Source organism: the organism of the source record quoted next, unplaced genomic scaffold (genome assembly GCF_019419815.1).
Source record: "Pyrus x bretschneideri cultivar Hongxiangsu unplaced genomic scaffold, Pyrus_bretschneideri_v1 Contig7, whole genome shotgun sequence".
NCBI lineage: Eukaryota > Viridiplantae > Streptophyta > Magnoliopsida > Rosales > Rosaceae > Pyrus > Pyrus x bretschneideri.
In genome coordinates, this window is record NW_025999809.1 from 10,598,325 (window position 1) to 10,617,204 (window position 18,880).

General features: G+C 36.1%; 2 protein-coding genes and 1 long non-coding RNA gene across 3 annotated transcripts; all 3 read left to right on the forward strand.

Moving 5' to 3' along the window:
- The first annotated feature begins 7,450 nt into the window (after positions 1 to 7,450).
- Positions 7,451 to 9,142, forward strand: LOC103945213 (berberine bridge enzyme-like 13). Its single transcript, XM_048573846.1, has one exon. The coding sequence runs from the start codon at positions 7,466 to 7,468 to the stop codon at positions 9,050 to 9,052; it is 1,587 nt and encodes a 528-aa protein (XP_048429803.1). The 5' UTR covers positions 7,451 to 7,465; the 3' UTR covers positions 9,053 to 9,142.
- A 645-nt stretch (positions 9,143 to 9,787) lies between these two features.
- Positions 9,788 to 12,243, forward strand: LOC125472430. The gene is made up of 2 exons (XR_007254392.1): positions 9,788 to 10,419; positions 11,473 to 12,243. It is a non-coding gene; the product is annotated as an uncharacterized LOC125472430 (long non-coding RNA).
- Positions 12,244 to 12,678: 435 nt separating this feature from the next.
- On the forward strand, positions 12,679 to 14,367 carry LOC103945068 (berberine bridge enzyme-like 8). Its single transcript, XM_009355584.3, has one exon. It carries the CDS (start codon positions 12,720 to 12,722, stop codon positions 14,304 to 14,306), a length of 1,587 nt encoding a protein of 528 aa, XP_009353859.2. The 5' UTR covers positions 12,679 to 12,719; the 3' UTR covers positions 14,307 to 14,367.
- The last annotated feature ends 4,513 nt before the right edge of the window (positions 14,368 to 18,880 follow it).

Genomic DNA, 18,880 nt, shown 5'->3' on the forward strand with positions numbered 1-18,880 from the left:
GATTTTATGCTATATGTTAACATATTCATTTTAATAATTACCACTTGCTTTGATGCATTGAAAATGCTAATTCTGTGACAAGAAAGTAATCTTATTTCTTGTTTAATAAAACTCATAATTAGAGAAACTGTTAGAAGAGAATGATACATAATTATTCGTACAATTTGTAATCCCGGAGCAATGCACGGACATTACTAACTAGTGTCAACGAACGATAGATATTAGGTAGCCTCAACCAATGTTAACAAGTTCCTAACTCTGCTTGTATCTCAATAAAAGAATCATAACCTTCTTTAAATAAATGGAAATTGTTTTCGACGAATATATACTTCTTTACAATAAATGGAAATTGATGTCAAAATACAAAATTATTTTTTTATAAGATGCGACTGCGGGACAAGGTTCCAGGCGAAAGAAATAGATGAAGACATAGGAAGACTTTGAAGGAGATTATAAGAAAAGAAAAAAAAAAAAAAAGAAATTTTATTTGAACCCATATTTTGTATCTCAATACGCATCTTATTTTTTATACCCACATTGTATTTGATTTATCTATCATTATCTCCTTACACCCAACGTTATTTCCGAAACCACCATTACGACACACCCCGACTGAGATCAGGGCATGTTGGCCGTCACGTGGAAGTGACGTAACCATGTGTATAGTGCGGAAGCTAAGAAATAATAATAAAAGTACGAATAAAAACAAACCTGGCTATACACAAAGTAAATAATATACATGTGCAAGCATAAGTGTGAAAGAACAAAGTTCAGAGCACGAAAGACCTATTGCAGTCCAGGAGAAACAACACTAAATAAACGCACACAAATGTGGTCTTACACTGGTGATAATCTGTCAGATAAGTCGAGAAAATCCTCTGGGGAGCCACCAAAAGTGCTAGCCAACTAGAACCTGGAGGGGTGCAAAACAGAAAGCGTGAGTGGGTAAAAACAAAGCTTTTCAAAAATCATTTCATAAATAAAGTTCTAACCCCTTGCCGTAAAACCTGTATACTTCCAGAAAATATAATATATACATATATATATAAATCATGCTCAGAAATATGCCATGACAAATGCCTCTAAATAAGATGCATGTACTAGGTAATGCCAATCGATGCCATATAATCTGTCAACCGGAGTCACCTAACGTGACCTGTACGGCTGAATCTAGAGCTCAAATCTCCAACTCACTAACTACACCTGCATACAAGTCGGAACCACCTAAAGTGGTCTGTACGACAGGATTGGGTGTATAATAAGTATGCTCAAGTGCTACGATCACGTGAAGACTGGGCGAATGATTACGGGCCACCTACGAGTCAGAACCACCTAAAGTGGTATGTACAACAGGACTGTGCACCTAATTTGGATCCAAGATGAGCGTGTGGTGCGGGAGGTGAACATCATGTGAAAGACTGTGCCCAACTCTGGGCAGGAGCACTAACACTAAGGATGCAGGTTATGAGCTCTTTATGCATCTCAAATCACTACTAAACATAAACATAAACCATAACTTACCTGGCACTTACCTGTGCGTCCGCAGCACCAAACATATATATATATATATATGCAACTAATAATGCATAATTAAACGGGCAAACATAATGCATGGCATATAAAACATGTAAACGTTTCATTTCACTTTCTGGGAAAAACACAAGTATATAGGTATATACGGAAAACTAAAAGCCCACTTACTGGTATGTAGAAGGGTCGTAACCCCCTTGCCTCGAGTGACCGCGCTCATCCTCTTGATAGGTCTCACCTGTATGCGAAACAACTATAAAAACGTAAATTTTAAAGCATATAACCAACATTACGAAATAACTTCTCATACAATGCTCAAATGGGGTGCATGAATACACCAACGTGATCTACTCAACCTCACGAACATCTCCATAATTTTAAAATAATTTTCTGACACCGCACGCACCCCCATGCGTCCGCCAAGGCACGGCCACACGCGTCGCTCACGCGCAGGCACACTGACGACGTCAGTTAACGCCGTCAGGAATATTCCGTTAAGTCTAACTCATTCTGTTAACGCCATTAGGAATATTCCGTCCAAAATGACGGAATATTCCATCATCTTCTCCGGTCAACCATAGGCGCCGAAAAATCAGTAAAATTTCAAAACTTGATATCTCACTCGTTTTTCATCCAAATTTCACAAAATTGGTACCAAAATGAAGCTTACAACAAGAAGAACAAATCCATACCACCTTCAAGCACTAAAACCATCGAAATCTCGCCGGGAAAATACCACCAACTCCGGCCAAACCTACAACTCACGATCCCGACGTCCAAAACCTTCAAACGAACCACCCCGAGCCTCCTAAGGACCTCACCAAGCTTCCTACAAGCTTGAAATTCCCAAAAACATAAGAATTAACGTGTGCATGAACAGTACCCCGATTTACACCTCTCGGGTTCGACGTGAAAATGAAGGTTCCCTTACCTGAAATGGGTATGGTTGAACTCCTAAGAACCTCACGAGCACAAATATGTAGTTTGTTTCCTCGATTTGTGACGATTCCAAGGGTTTTGGGTGTTGTTCGTACGAAGAAGATAGGAAAGGGAGAGAAAGAAGGGGTCTCGGGACAGGGCAGAGAGAGAGAGAAATAAGTGTGGGTATGTGTGTGGTCCAAAATCAACCAATCAAAACCCAAAAACGACCACACAACGAAGCAACCATACTAGGGGTAAAATCGTCATTTCACCATACGGTACGAAAAGTCTGGGACGGGCTATCACAATTACTTATCAAAACTCAACTCAATCAAACTTCTTATTACACCCAACTCAATCTACTTAAAAATAAAAAATAAAACCCTAACCAGTCCATCATCTCCATTGAGCAAAGCCCCTTCTCTCTCTTTAAAAAATCCTTCCATCTCCCATGGTTGTCATTCTGCACCCCCATCTACTCCTCCATAGTCATCCAAACCTCTTCCTCTTACTTTTCTTCATCAGTTGACATCTCTAAATTTCTAAAGCACTAATTAGCTTAATAATTGGTATGTGTTCAATTGACTGGTTCAATTTTTACGTATTGATTCCTTTTTCTTTTCAATTAAATGAGCTTCTGGTTAGAGTGTTTAATGAGTTTGGTATGTTTCAATTAAATGAGAATCTTCTAGACTCTATATTTCTATATGTGGTAGAAAAATGGGTACGTCCATGATAACTTTTGGTAGATCAATGAATATTTTTAACCGTGGATATTTATTTATTTTTATTTTTTTGTTGAAACCGTGGATATTTATTAGATACAAAAGTTGTGGACAACAATTCACATTACATTGAACTGTGGCTAAAAAGTGTATCGCCTTTGCACATTTTAAAGGCAAACTCATAGGTAAGCAGTTTTTATTGTGGAGCAAAACTTTGGGAATTAATCTAACCTGGATACAAAAATGAGTTTATGCATTTTAATGATTAAACTAATAAATATTTCGATCACATATGGATTTAACATTGTAGTATCTTTTAGCCTCTATATGCCACAAAAGTTGCGAACAAAAATTCACAATACATAGAATTGTGGTTAAAAAAAGTATATCATATTTGCACGTTTTATAGGTGAACTCATAGGTAAGTAGTTTTTATTGTTGACCAAAACTTCGGGAATTGATCTAACTTGAATGTATAATTGAGCTTATGCATTTTAATGAGTAAATTCATAAATATCTTGATAACATATGAATTTAATATTGTAGCGTCTTTTAGCCTCTATATTGGTATCTGTGGCAAAAAAATGGGTACCTCCATGAGAAAATTTTCTTTGTAGATCGATGAATATTTTCAATTTGAATATTTATTAGATACCAGAAATTATAAGTCTATTGGCGAAAGTTTAAGTCAATGCCACATACAATATTTGTTAAGATATATTTAGGGAACTGTTATTAGTGCTCCAAAATCTCATTCTACACTTTGCACAAGTGTATTTTTCTTTCTAATTATAGAAAGTTTGGAGTGATAAATGAGATTTTTGGAGTGCTAATAACAATTTTCTATATTTATATACATTTTATTTTAGTTTGGAAGTCGACTTCCTTTTTTTTTTCTTTCTTTATCAAGTCGGGAGTATCACTGATTGTGACCTTGTGCAACTAGTTGTTGATTCGTTTTGAATAATCAACATTAGTTCTTACAATGTCTTGGGCATATGAATAACAGAAAGAAAACAGTCATGATACAAGCTGAATAAGAGTAGTACTAATTAGTAAACAACTTGTGCATGACGTTTGCTTATAACCAAGTGGCATGAAGGGACAAATGTGTATGTTTCATGCATGACTTGGAATAGTATTAGGCCAATCAACTTGTTGACAAGTGGCCCTTTACCACATTGGTTAAAAAGTGTTGTGCTTTTGCATGACGACGTGGGTTCGAATTCTATAGGTGATTAAACTAACAGCTAACTTACTAATGCTATCGCTCGACTAAAAAAAAATAAAAATGGAAATGTATGTAGTGGATAAACACAATCTCAAAATTTAATTAAACTCACATAACAACGATAAACAAAGGCATTATCACAACTTAGGTGTGGTGAGCAATCCCATTAAAATAGAACTTAATGTGTATGTTTCATGCATGACCTGGAATAGTATTAGTCGTCGGGAGATTTTGCATCAATTTGTTTTTGTTTTTAATGTACATATTAAAAACAAAAACAAATTGATGCAAAATGTCCCGACGACTAATACTATTCCAAGTCATGCATGAAACATACACCTTTGTCTTTCTTACAATGTTTTGGGCATATGAATAACAAAAAAAAAAAAGGGTCATGATACATGTGACATCCCACATCGCCCAGGGGTGATCCTTAAATGTATATTCCCATCCTTACCTAGCACGAGGCCTTTTGGGAGCTCACTGGCTTCGGGTTCCGTAGGAACTCCGAAGTTAAGCGAGAAGAGGGCTAGAGCAATCCCATGATGGGTGACCCACTGGGAAGTTGCTCGTGAGTTCCCAAAAACAAAACCGTGAGGGCGTGGTCGGGGCCCAAAGCGGACAATATCGTGCTACGGTGGTGGATCGGGCCCGGGTTGTGGTGGGGGCCCGGGCTGGGATGTGACAATACAAGCTGAATAATAGTACTAATTAGTAAACAATTTATGCATGATGTCTTCTTATAACCAAGTGGCAAGAAGCGACAAATGTATATGTTTCATGCATGACTTGGAATAGTATTAGTAAAGTCACACGGGCCAATCAACTTGTTGATAAGTGGCCCTTTACCACAGTAGTGAAAAAATGTTGTGCTCTTGCATGACGGCATGGATTCGAATTCTATCAGTGACTAATCTAACATCTAACTTACTAATGTTATCGCTCGACTCAAAAAAAAAAAAAACAAAAAAAAATATCAAAATGTATGTAGTGGATAAACACAATCTCAAAATTTAATTAAACTCACATAACAACGATAAATAAAGGCATTATCACAACTTAGGGGTGGTGAGCAATCCCATTAAAATAGAACTTAATATATACATATTAAAAACAAAAACAAATTGATGCAAAATCTCCCGATGACTAATACTATTCCAAGTCATGCATGAAACATACACATTTGTCCCTTCATGCCACTTGGTTATAAGCAAACATCATGCACAAGTTTTTACTAATTAGTATTACTACTATTCAACTTGTATCATGGCCGTTTTCTTTATGTTATTCATATGCCCAAGACATTGTAAGAAATAATGTTGATTATTCAAAACGAATCAACAACTAGTTGCACAGGGTTACAATCAGTGATACTCCCATCTTGATAAAGAAAAAAAAAAAGAAAAAGGAAGTCGACTTCCAAACTAAAATAAAATGTATATAAATATAGAAAATTGTTATTAGCACTCCAAAAATCTCATTTGGCACGCCAAACTTTCTATAATTAGAAAGAAAAATACACTTGTGAGGATTGTAGAATGAAAATTTTGAAGTGCTAATAACAGTTCCCTAAACGTCTTAACAAATATTGTACATGGCATTGACCTAGACTTTCGCGAATAGACTTATAATTTCGGGTATCTAATAAACATCCAGATTGAAAATATTCATCGATCTACAAAATTTTCTCATGGAGATACCCATTTTTTTTGCCACAGATACCAATATAGAGGCTACAAGACAATACGATATTAAATTCATATGTGGTTGAGATATTTATGAATTTAATCATTAAAATGCATAAACTCAATTATACATTCAAGTTAGATCAATTCCCGAGGTTTTGGTCAACAATAAAACCGCTTACCTATGAGTTCATCTATAAAACGTGCAAAGGCGATATACTTTTTAACCACAGTTCTATGTATTGTGAATTTTTGTCTGCAACTTTTGTGGCATATAGAGGCTAAAAGATACTACGATATTAAATCCATATATGGTCGAAATATTTATCAGTTTAATCATTAAAATGCATAAACTCAATTACATATTTAGGTTAGATCAATCCCTGAAGTTTTTCTCCACAATAAAAACTACTTAGCTATGAGTTTGCCTATAAAACGTGCAAAGGCGATATACCTTTTAGCCACAGTTCAATGTAATGTGAATTGTTGTTTGCAACTTTTGTATCTAATAAATAATCACGGCTAAAAATATTCATTGATCTACCAAAAGTTATCATGGACGTATCCATTTTTCTACCATAAATAGGAATATATAGGCTAGAAGATTCTCATTTAATTGAAACATACCAAATTCATTAAACACTCTAACCAGAAACTCATATCGATTATTAAGCTAATTAGTGCTCTAGAAATTTAGAGATGTCAAATGATGAAGAAAAGGAAGAGGAAGATGTTTAGATGACTACGGAGGAGTAGATGGGGGTGCAGAATGACAACCATGGGAGATGGAAGGATTTTTTAAAGATAGAGAGAAGGGGATTTGCTCCATGGAGATGATGGACTGGTTAGGATTTTATTTTTTATTTTTAAGTAGATTGAGTTGGATGTAAAAAGAAGTTTGATTGAGTTGAGTTTTGATAAGCAAGGACGGTTTTGGAAATAATGTTGGGTGTAAATAGATAATGATATATAAATCAAATACAATGTGAATATAAAAAGTAAGCAGAGCATTGAGATATAAAATATGAGTTCAAATAAAATTTCCTAAAAAAAATAGCATACTTGGAGCTAGCGGAAGACTTAGGACAAACACCGAGCGCAACAGTGTTTTAGGATATATACAGCCGACTCCACTTAGTACAGTAAATCTTGGTAGTTCTTGCGTAGACAAAAAATTCGAATTGAAAACGTATTAAATTATTTGCATTAGATTCATGTACAAATATTGTATTAAAATTCGAAAAGTCTCTTTTGTTAGGCAAACGTGTATGAAGGGGCTCTTTTGTTAGGCAATCGATAACCATTCAATTCTTCCAACTCATCTTACCTTTATAAGTGACTCATACCATTTCACATATGTAAAACAAATAAAGATGGAGATCTCACACATGAAACTACTTCCCCTACTACTTTTCTTCCTTCTAAACTCAGTTTGTTCTACAACTTCGAACCCGATTTCGGAAAGCTTTGTCCCTTGCTTTTCATCCCGCTTACATTCTAACTCAACAAGCAAAATCATCCTCCCTGAAAGCACTTCGGATTATTCCTCAGTCTTGCAATCTTCCATACAGAATCTCCGATTCTTGAACACATCAACATCGAAACCACAGGCTATCATTACTCCTTCTCAATACTCTCATGTTCAAGCAGCTGTGGCATGTGCCAAGAAGGAGGGCATACAAATAAGAACCCGAAGTGGGGGCCATGACTACGAGGGCCTATCTTATGTATCCAAAGCTCCTTTCATCATCATTGATCTTTTCAATCTTCGGTCTGTCGACGTTGACATAGAGCATGAGAGTGCTTGGGTTGAGTCAGGTGCTACTCTCGGAGAGTTGTACTACACAATTGCACAAAAGAGTAAAATTCATGGATTTCCAGCAGGGACATGTGCAACTATGGGTGTGGGGGGCCATATTAGCGGAGGTGGATTTGGCACTATATTCCGAAAATATGGTCTAGCAGCTGACAATGTTATTGACGCTAAGATTGTTGACGTTAATGGCAGGATTCTCGACAGAAAATCCATGGGAGAAGAACTCTTTTGGGCTATTCGAGGAGGGGGAGGCTCAAGCTTTGCAGTCATTTTGAAATGGAAACTTAGGTTGGTTCCTGTTCCTCCATCTGTGACAGTTTTCACAATTTCACAGACCATAGAACAAGGCGCAACCAAACTATTTTCGAAATGGCAAAACATTGCAGATACGCTTCATGAAGACATTTTCCTACATTCAGTCATAAGTGTTGGAAATAAAGCTGGCGCAAATGGTGGCAAAACTATTAATATTGAATTCGGTTCCTTGTTTCTTGGGCCAGTCGAGAAACTTCTTACTTTGATGCAAGACAATTTTCCGGAGTTAAGTTTAGACCGCAGCAACTGCACTGAAATGAGCTGGATCGAGTCTGTTCTATACTTTGCCGGCATGTCGATAAACGAGTCGGAAGCTTTGCTTGGGAGAACACAACAATCTAAGAGCTTCTTCAAAGCAAAATCAGACTATGTGACTAAACCAATTTCGGAAGCTGGCTTGGAAGGTTTGTGGCAAACACTGATTGAAGTGGAAGCTTATTTGATATTGACACCTTATGGTGGAAAGATGAGTGAGATTTCGGATTCGGAAACTCCTTTCCCACACAGAATCGGCAACATATTCGGAATCCAGTATATGGTCACTTGGGATGATGGCAAGGAAACTGAGAAACATGTTGGCGGGATGAGAAGGCTGTATGACTACATGGAACCATATGTTTCAAAGTCCCCAAGAGGTGCCTATTTGAATTATAGGGATCTAGACTTGGGGAGGAACAATGCTTGTAATACAAGCTATGGACAAGCAAGCATTTGGGGCTTGAAGTATTTCAAGAATAATTTTAGGAGACTTGTTCATGTGAAGACCTTAGTTGATCCTGGTAACTTCTTTAAGAATGAACAAAGCATTCCTGTGTTCCCATCTATTTGAGTTGGGAACTTGTGATTAGTTTTTATCATACTAATAATAAGTATCAAGGTTTTTATTTTATTTTTTTAATAATAATAAAGGATTAAGCGAGATTAATTTGTCAATGAAAGGTCACAAAGCATATACCCTTAAACTCGAAGAATAAGGGGAAACTTTCTTGTCCCAAGAGTATTTTCAAATTCTGAAGAATTATGCTTACGACTAATCTTTTATTTTATTTGAACAATATGCCTAATTGGATTAAACCATCCAGATGCAGATTCTTCACCTCGTATTTTGTGGAAAACCTTTCCTATAGTCTAAGATTGTAAAAAGTCACAATATAGGTTCCTATCACAATTCCATTTAAGTCAAAGTCGAGTTAAAATAGCTGTCATTGAAAACTGTAATTGCACAGAAGCTTCTGTTGGTGGGTTGGTCTTGATTTTGTGGCTGTGATTCTTGTGACACGGTTAGATTTGAAGGGTGTGGATTATTAGATGGAGTACAATCATTGAAGGTCCCTTGCGACTCGGTCGTTTTCTCGTAGAATCATCATGTGATATGTCTACATAAATTATTTGACGAGAGATATAGACACAAAAAATATGTGAGTACTGGCAACGAAGGATTTTTCATTTTCTTAGTCTTTGTGCACTTATAAATAAATAGATTTACCTACACGGCGGTATCTCAAACTAATTGCAATATTAATTTGTTATTAAGTTATATTCCTGCTAAGAAGTGTAGGTAAGTCTTTTCCTTTAGAGATGACCCTTTTGGATTTTGGTCCTCTCTTTTTGGGGATATCACCACATACATGTGTTTACTGTTATTGTTGTGTTGAGTTGCCTTCGATTTCAGGAGCACAATCAAGTAGAGTGAAAAAGATAAAACAAGTGTGTGTGTTTGAATAATAAGAACTGTTACTGATTTACTGTTATGATTATGGATGTTTTGTCAAACAGTAGGGCGATTCCCTCCTAACAATGGTCATTGTGAATGCATTCTCTATTGAGTGCACTCAACCTGTTCGATGAAAGTCCGCAACCAATTAGCAGTTGATGTAATAATTAAGCTCAAAGAATCCACATACAGTTTGTTGCAGTGCACATTTGCCCTATAACATTCCCAAACATGATGTAAACATAACTTGTTTGATTGGATGATCAGATACTCAAACTATAATCTTCCCATACATTTTGTTCCCCTAAAGCTGAGCTCCCCAACGGCACTGACTTTGGTTGCTGATTGCAGGTTCACATACAGATGTGAATGGCGGATCAAATTCCAACATACCAACGGGGAAGCTACTCAGTTTACTGGTATACTTGCTTGTTGGAGGTTGGTAAGAGGGAATGCTTTACTAGCCAAGACTACGATCCATTGTATGTAAATATTTTTAATTCTTCATAAATTCTTATCATTTGTACTTACTAAGTCCATCGTGCTTCCTCTTTTAACTTATAATTTGTTTGGCCCCCGTTATTGTGTGAAAATGGAGTAAAACGGAACAAAGATAAACAAGAAGCATCACTCGAATAAGAAGGCATTGTAGGGAGATAAAAACAACCCTAGTTTCAGTAAGATGGCATTCGGGTAATGCCTCATGCATATAGCATGTTTGGCTTTCTAGCGTGTAGCTAGAAAGAAATAGAAACGAAGAAGTCTTGTTTAGGGTGTAGTTGAAAATAGATTTTTGGAGATAGGGCCATGAATTATGATTTCTATGCTACTACAGTACTCATGTCTAATACGAAGTCGTTTTAATCTGGAGGTGGAAACCATCATCTGAAGTGCCACTTTTAAAACCTCAATTGAGTCGAGGGCGGGTAGTTGATTCTCTGGTTAAGCTAGGACAGATATGTAAACCAAGCAAGTAGTTCCCTGGTCTGTGAGAATGCGGCACTTAATAGTAGGTGACAAGCTGATCATTGCATCCATTTTAGAAGAGATAAGTTATTTGCTGATGTCTCCATGAGAAAATTATGCCATTTGTTAAATTTCATCCAAGAATATTTTTCACTTTGAAGTTTCCACTTAGAAACTTCCAGATATATATATATATATATATATGTATATATATATGGCTGCAATTTCCACTTAAATTTCATCCAATGACTGCAATTTTCTTTCAACTCATAGTACAAAGTAGGAACATCAACCAGATATATATATATATATATATATATATGTGGCTGATCTCTAAATGTCATACGTGATACGTTAGAGGAAATAATTGTGGTGATCTTAGACAAGTCCCGAACAGGCTCACATTGGTCACGTATGCTCTTTCCATAGGCGACTTTCCAGTAGGTCTACTTCTCTTTCAACTCAGTTTGGTCCACAAGTTCAAATTTTACTTCTCATAGATTTCTTCAATTTATTCCACTACCAAAAACAGTTCTGCTTATTCCTTTGCCTTGCAATTTTGCATACAGAAACGCAGATTCTTGGATAATTTAACGCTCTCCTCTCCATGAATCTCATGTTCAAGTAGCAGTTTTTTGCTCCAAGAAACTTGGCACAGAGATGAGATTCCGAAGTGGGCATCATGACCACGGGGGCCTTTCTGCTTCTAAAGCTCCTTTCATCATCATTGATCTTTTCAATCTACAGTCCATCCATATTGACATAGGGAAGGAGAGTACATACTTTGCACGGATTGAGTTAGGTGCTACTCTCGGAGAGTTGTGTTATAAAATTGCACAAAAGAGTAAGGCGCTACTCGGGAATATATGGATTCCAGTACTTGCTCACTTGGGATGATGACCAAGAAACTGAGAACTTATTAGATGGATGACAAGGGTGTATGTGTAGAGTGGCGCCAAATGTTTCGAAGTCCCCAAGAGCTGCATATTTGAACTATAGGGATCTTGGGTTGGGGAAGAACAATGCTCGTAATACAAGCTATGGACAAGCAAGCATCTGGGGCTTGAAGTATTTTAAGAGTGACTTAAGAGACTTGTTTATGGGAAGGCCTTAGTTGATCCTGATAATTTGTTTAGAAATGAACAAGTATCCTTGTGTTCCCATCAGGGAAAGTAGAATATTAAATAGATTGGTTGGGCTTTTTGTTCATCTTTCAAGCATATATCAACTAACGATAGATATTAGGCAGCCTCAACCAACGTTTACAAGTTCCTAACTTTGCTTGTATCTCAATAAAAGAATTATAACCTTCTTTAAATAAATGGAAATTGTTTTCGACGAATATATAGTTCTTTACAATAAATGGAAATTGATGACAAAATACACAATTGTTGTTTTATAAGATGTGACTATGAGATAAAATTTCATGGCAAAAGAAATAGAGAAATACCTAGGAAGACTTTGAAAGAGACTAAGAAAATACATGGAGTACTTTGAGCTAACCGAAGACTTGACACAAAAATTGAGCACAATGACCTTTTAAGATTTATACAGCCGACCTCACTTAGTGCAATAAATCTTGGTGGTTGTTGTAACTATTCCATTGTCACATAGATGGAAAATTCGAATTGAAAACGTATTAAATTATTTGCTTGAAAAGTCTCTGTTGTTGGGCAAACGTTTATGAAAAGGCTCTTTTGTTAGGCGATCGATTGTGAAAAGTCTACGCATATATCTTTTCAATTCTTCCAACTCATCTTACCTATATAAGTGAGCTTGGAGCTCATACCATTTCACATACGTAGAACAAATAGAGATGGAGATCTCCCACATAAAACTACTTCCCCTACTACTTTTCTTCCTTCTAAACTCGGTTTGTTCTACAACTTCGAACCCGATTTCGGAAAGCTTTGTCCCTTGCTTTTCATCCCGCATACATTCTAACTCAACAAGCAAAATCATCCTCACCGAAAGCACTTGGGATTATTCCTTAGTCTTGCAATCCTCCATACAGAATCTCCGATTCTTGAACACATCAACACCGAAACCACATGCTATTATTACTCCTTCTCGATACTCTCATGTTCAGGCAGCTGTGGTATGCGCCAAGAAAGACGGCATACAAATAAGAACCCGAAGCGGGGGCCATGACTACGAGGGCCTATCTTATGTATCCGAAGCTCCTTTCATCATCATCGATCTTTTCAATCTTCGGTCTGTCGATGTTGACATAGAGAATGAGAGTGCCAGGGTTGAGTCAGGTGCTACTCTCGGAGAGTTGTACTACACAATTGCACAAAAGAGTAAAATTTATGGATTTCCAGCAGGGACATGTCCAACTATTGGTGTGGGGGGACATATTAGCGGAGGTGGATTTGGCACTATATTCCGAAAATATGGTCTAGCAGCTGACAATGTTATTGATGCTAAGATTGTTGACGTTAATGGCAGGATTCTCGACAGAAAATCCATGGGAGAAGAACTCTTTTGGGCTATTCGAGGAGGGGGAGGCTCAAGCTTTGGAGTCATTTTGGAATGGAAACTTAGGTTGGTTCCTGTTCCTCCATCTGTGACAGTTTTCACAATTTCACAGACCATAGAACAAGGCGCAACCAAACTATTTTCGAAATGGCAAAACATTGCAGATACGCTTCATGAAGGCATTTTCCTACATTCAGTCATAAGTGTTGGAAATAAAGCTGGCGCAAATGGTGGCAAAACTATTAATATTGAATTCGGTTCCTTGTTTCTTGGGCCAGTCGAGAAACTTCTCACTTTGATGCAAGACAATTTTCCGGAGTTAAGTTTAGACCGCAGCAACTGCACTGAAATGAGCTGGATCGAGTCTGTTCTATACTTTGCCGGCATGTCGATAAACGAGTCGGAAGCTTTGCTTGGGAGAACACAACAATCTAAGAGCTTCTTCAAAGCAAAATCAGACTATGTGACTAAACCAATTTCGGAAGCTGGCTTGGAAGGTTTATGGCAAACACTGATTGAAGTAGAAGCTTATTTGATATTGACACCTTATGGTGGAAAGATGAGTGAGATTTCGGATTCGGAAACTCCTTTCCCACACAGAATCGGCAACATATTCGGGATCCAGTATATGGTCACTTGGGATGATGGCAAGGAAACTGAGAAACATGTTAACGGGATGAGAAGGCTGTATAACTACATGGAACCATATGTTTCAAAGTCCCCAAGAGGTGCCTATTTGAATTATAGGGATCTTGACTTGGGGAGGAACAATGCTTGTAATACAAGCTATGGACAAGCAAGCATTTGGGGCTTAAAGTATTTCAAGAATAATTTTAGGAGACTTGTTCAAGTGAAGACCTTAGTTGATCCTGGTAACTTCTTTAGGAATGAACAAAGCATCCCTGTGTTCCCATCTATATAAGTTGGGAACTTGTGATTAGTTTTTATCATACTAATGATAAGTATCAAACGTTTTTATTTTATTTTTTTAATAATAATAAAGGATTAAGCGAGATTAATTTGTCAATGAAAGGTCACAAGGTGCAAACCATATACCTTTAAACTCGAAGAATAAGGGGAAGCTTTCTTGTCCCAAGAGTATTTTCAAATTTTATCACACCAAATTATCCCTTTGTTCCCATCTAGGAAGAAGTAGATTGTTGGTATTGAAAATTTACTAACTCAATACCAAAATACGTGGATGGTAAGTTTACAAATTTTATCACACCTCTCACTTCACTCACTTTGTAAATGAACCGAAAGACAAAAGAAAAGGAAGCAGCAAGCTCCTGGGAAAAAATGCTCTGCAAAAGTTTTTAACTCTGATTGATGGTAGGAGGTAAATTGTCTGTCTTTCCATTTCCATACTCTACTCCTGTCTTTTTATTTGTGTGGTCACGGTTAGCTATGTCAACATTTTATATTCTTATTACTTTTTATTTTATTATTTTTATAAAAAAATTAATATAAAATATTGACGTGACTTAATCGTAACCACACATCATTTGAAATCATGAAAAGAATATAAAAATAAAAAGGCAGACAATCCAGGACATCTCTCTTATAGAGATTTTACAAGACTTCCTAAAAGTCATATTTGGCTGCTGCTTGTAAAACAAGGCAGCTTGCGTACAACAATTTCAACCATTGTCATTTATTCTTATTCGTATTCATTTTGCTTTTGACTTCCAACATAGATGAGTTGAAAACTTGGAATTAGTTTTCCAGTCAATCATACTAATCAAAGACTCATATTTCTTTTTGTTCTTTTTAAATGATAAAGGATTAAGTGAGATTAATTTCTCAGCAAAGGTTACAAGATGCAAACCATCAACCTTCAAACTCGAAGGAGGGAAACTTTCTTGTCCCAAGAACATTTACAAGGCTTCAATGCAGAGTTTTAGATTATACTATTGTTTGTCACGATGGATCCTGAAAAAGATTTAGGTAACCATGTTTAGTGGGCCACCAAATTGTGCTTTGAGTTTCATAGGAGAACATAGGAATGGTCTTGCTAGGCCTAAAACTATGGCTAGAATTATATAGTAATTTTATTTCAGGGGTTTAGTTTCCACTTCTCTAAATGTTAGTTTGGGATGCTATTCACACTTCTTTTTAACTTCCACACACTTCTTTCAATTTTCAATCATCTTATGAGAAAAAGTAAAGAAGGTCAAAGGATAAAAATTAACAGTGTGTAAGAGGTAAAGGGTATGCGGATAGCATCACCTTTTAATTTTTTAGACAATCTTGAGCATTTTATTATCTCGTGTGTTTGGAGTTTGTCTTAAAAGCAGTGTAGAAACAAACAAAATATAACTATGAACATTATTTTATTAACATAAAACAAATAAACAAGATTATCAAGATGACTACAGATTGAGGGCTACATCATGACTAAGTTGTTCCAAAGTAAATAACAAGTATCCTATTTATAATAAATCAAACCTAATCTCTAACAAAACCTAATTCTAACGGCTGAGCCAAATCCAAAACTTATTATTTTCTAACACCTCGGTCAAACTCATGGCGGTAAACAAATGAGATTGTCAACATGCAAATGTGGATGTAGGCTCCATTTGTCGGATAGACAACCAAGCTCTGCTACACAGACAGACAGATAGGAGGCTCCGCTATGCTAATGGATAGATTCAGATAGGCATATTCACATTCCAGCAGACAGATGTTGAGAGTATTGGACTCAGTGGATGAGAATTCTCATATCACAACTGCAGTAACAAATAAACAAGAAACAAAAACTATCACTTGAATGTTCACAGGTCCATGCACTAAACTGACAGGCAAGCAAACTCTAGCAAAACTTATCCGTGTAGGCCTCGAAAGGCCTAACAAACAGCCAATATTTTTTTCCTTTTTCCCAACAATTCAAAAACATTCTCATCAATGTAAATGGCCCCATCATTCGGAATACGGTCAAGGCTTAAAACACATCATTTTTCAATGTACCAATCTTGTTTAATCACAGATCACCAACTTCAGAACTTCCTCACTAAATCATTCACAACTCTCTCATCAGGTACAACGGCAAGCAGCAGTGGTGGTGGTCTCCAGCTTGAAGACAACAACTTTTCAAGCAGAGGAGTCACGCTGGTTCGATCAGATAGCAGGTGGCAAACAGAATTGTGCTCGTCAGATTCGAGTCCTTCGGGCTGCGGGTCGGGCTAGCGGGTCCAAATCAGGCAGACAGTGACATCGAAGCTTTAGCGTGATGGCGGTGCGAGATAGAGATTTAGCAGTGGAATGGTGGCTCCAGCGGCTGGGCACAACTCTGGCTCCAGACTTCGACATATTCATTTTATAATATTTTTAAAACGACCACATAGTGTAACCCAAACTAGAAAACAAAAATAAAAAATTTTAAGGAACAAAACTAGACAAAACAAACAGTGGAGATAGAAAAACTAATACAAACAACACACGAGCAGATTAAACTCCGAATGAGAAAGAAGGGGGTTTTAACGAAAAATTCACGGTACTGTTCACTTTAACGAAAAATCATATTTTTTTCCATTAAAAAGTCAATCATGGTATTATTCACCTTACCATTTATTTTGTCCTTATCATTAAAACTCAAAGTTTTCAAACTAGACGAAATAGACAAGGGAGATAGACAAATACAAACAAAACAGAAATTCTTTTTAAACTTTTAATGTAATCTATAAATGGGTCTTTGTTATCATATAAATTGCTGTTTATATCTATGGGTTTAAGCTGGGTGCGTTTATCACTGCCCGTAAATTGTCCTACTTGTTGGGAAATGCAAACAATACACAAGCAGATTAAACTCCTAAGGATCAAACCTTACAGAACGAAACTAGACGAAACAAACAGCGTAGATGGACAAACTAATACAAACAAAACAGAACCAGATTAAACTCCGAAGGATTTAACCTGCTCTGATACTAAGTTAAAAATAAACAAACGGAAGGACAAACGAAATATAACTATAACATTATTTTATTAATGGAAAACAGATAAACGAGATTGACAAGACAGCTATAAACTGAGAGCTACATCTTAATTGAATTAGTTAATAATAAACATCCTATTTATAATAAACTAAATTCTAATTTCTAATAAAAGCCAATTCAAACGGGCTCAGTTCAAATCTTAAACTTATTATTTTCCAACATGACAAACAACAAATTTTAGGCTAAGCTTCATTATAAGGAAAATTAATGAAAATGACTTAAAAATTTTGAGTTTTAATCAAAAAGACAAAAATGTATTGTAAATGAATAGTACCATGAGTAACTTTTTAGAGTAAAATTATCCTTTTTCGTTAAAATTACCTTCATTATATCCAGGGAACTTATGTGCACATGCCTATTTGTACACGAATGTGAAGCGAATAAAGTTTGAAAACCAATCATGTGCCATCATAAGGATAATCATATAATCCACATGTTACAGAAACATTTCCAACAATGCATAACCGCATCTATGAGAGAAAGTCTTCCTCCAACCACGGAAAAAAAAATTAATAAAGAAACCGCTACATCATCAAAGAGTTACACGCGACTTCAAAATCCTATGTATGAAAGCTTTAGATGAGTCTAACCTTTTTTACACTATATTCTACTTCTGGAGAAGATTTGAGCCAAGTCATAAATACAATGATCTATTCATAATTAAATTTCAAAATCTAACAATTTAAGTATTATCGTCATTTATACAAAACAAACATAAAACATTTTACTTAGTTAAAAAAAAAAAAAATACCACTGTATTGCATGTTAAAAGGAGTATAACTTTAAACCAATATCTTCTTCGTCTGTTCTTTTATTTCTCATAAGAAAAATGATGATGTATGCATCCCTGCATTGCGTACGCACACCGATGATGTTTCTAAACCTTTTTAGGTTTAATCATCATACTTTACTATCCTTATTCTTTGGAATGATGGAAAGCTGACTCAACTTTCCTCAAACCAAAGCTTTATTCAAGCCAGGTTTAATTATCATACTTTACTATCCTTATTCTTTGGAATGATGGAAAGCTGGCTCAACTTTCCTCAAACCAAAGCTTTATTCAAGCCAGGTTGACTAAGGTAAATGTTCCTCACCTAGTCTAGGCAGATACCAGCGATCTTGGTGAACTTCTTTAACATTTTCTCGCTTATTATGTCCTGCTAGAGTTACTCCTTTATATTTTTCGTCTATTTACATTTCAAGTCATGTATCTTAGCTTATCGGTCTAGATTTTACTTTTGTAAGCATTTGTAATCTCGACTTCATTATGAAATGATGACATTCAGTTTCTCGTTTTAGTTTCTACTTCTCATTCGCTTACTTTTTAGGTAAATACATGCAAATTCACATTAAATTTTAAGTCTTCATTTGCTTGAAACATGAAAAAACTTAATTGAATCAATGTCTCACTCGATGCAAAATCTTTTGGTTAAGAAGTCAATTGACATGCAACCTTTACACACACTCAAACACAATCTCTGTAAGTTGACAACCTCAATAGTGG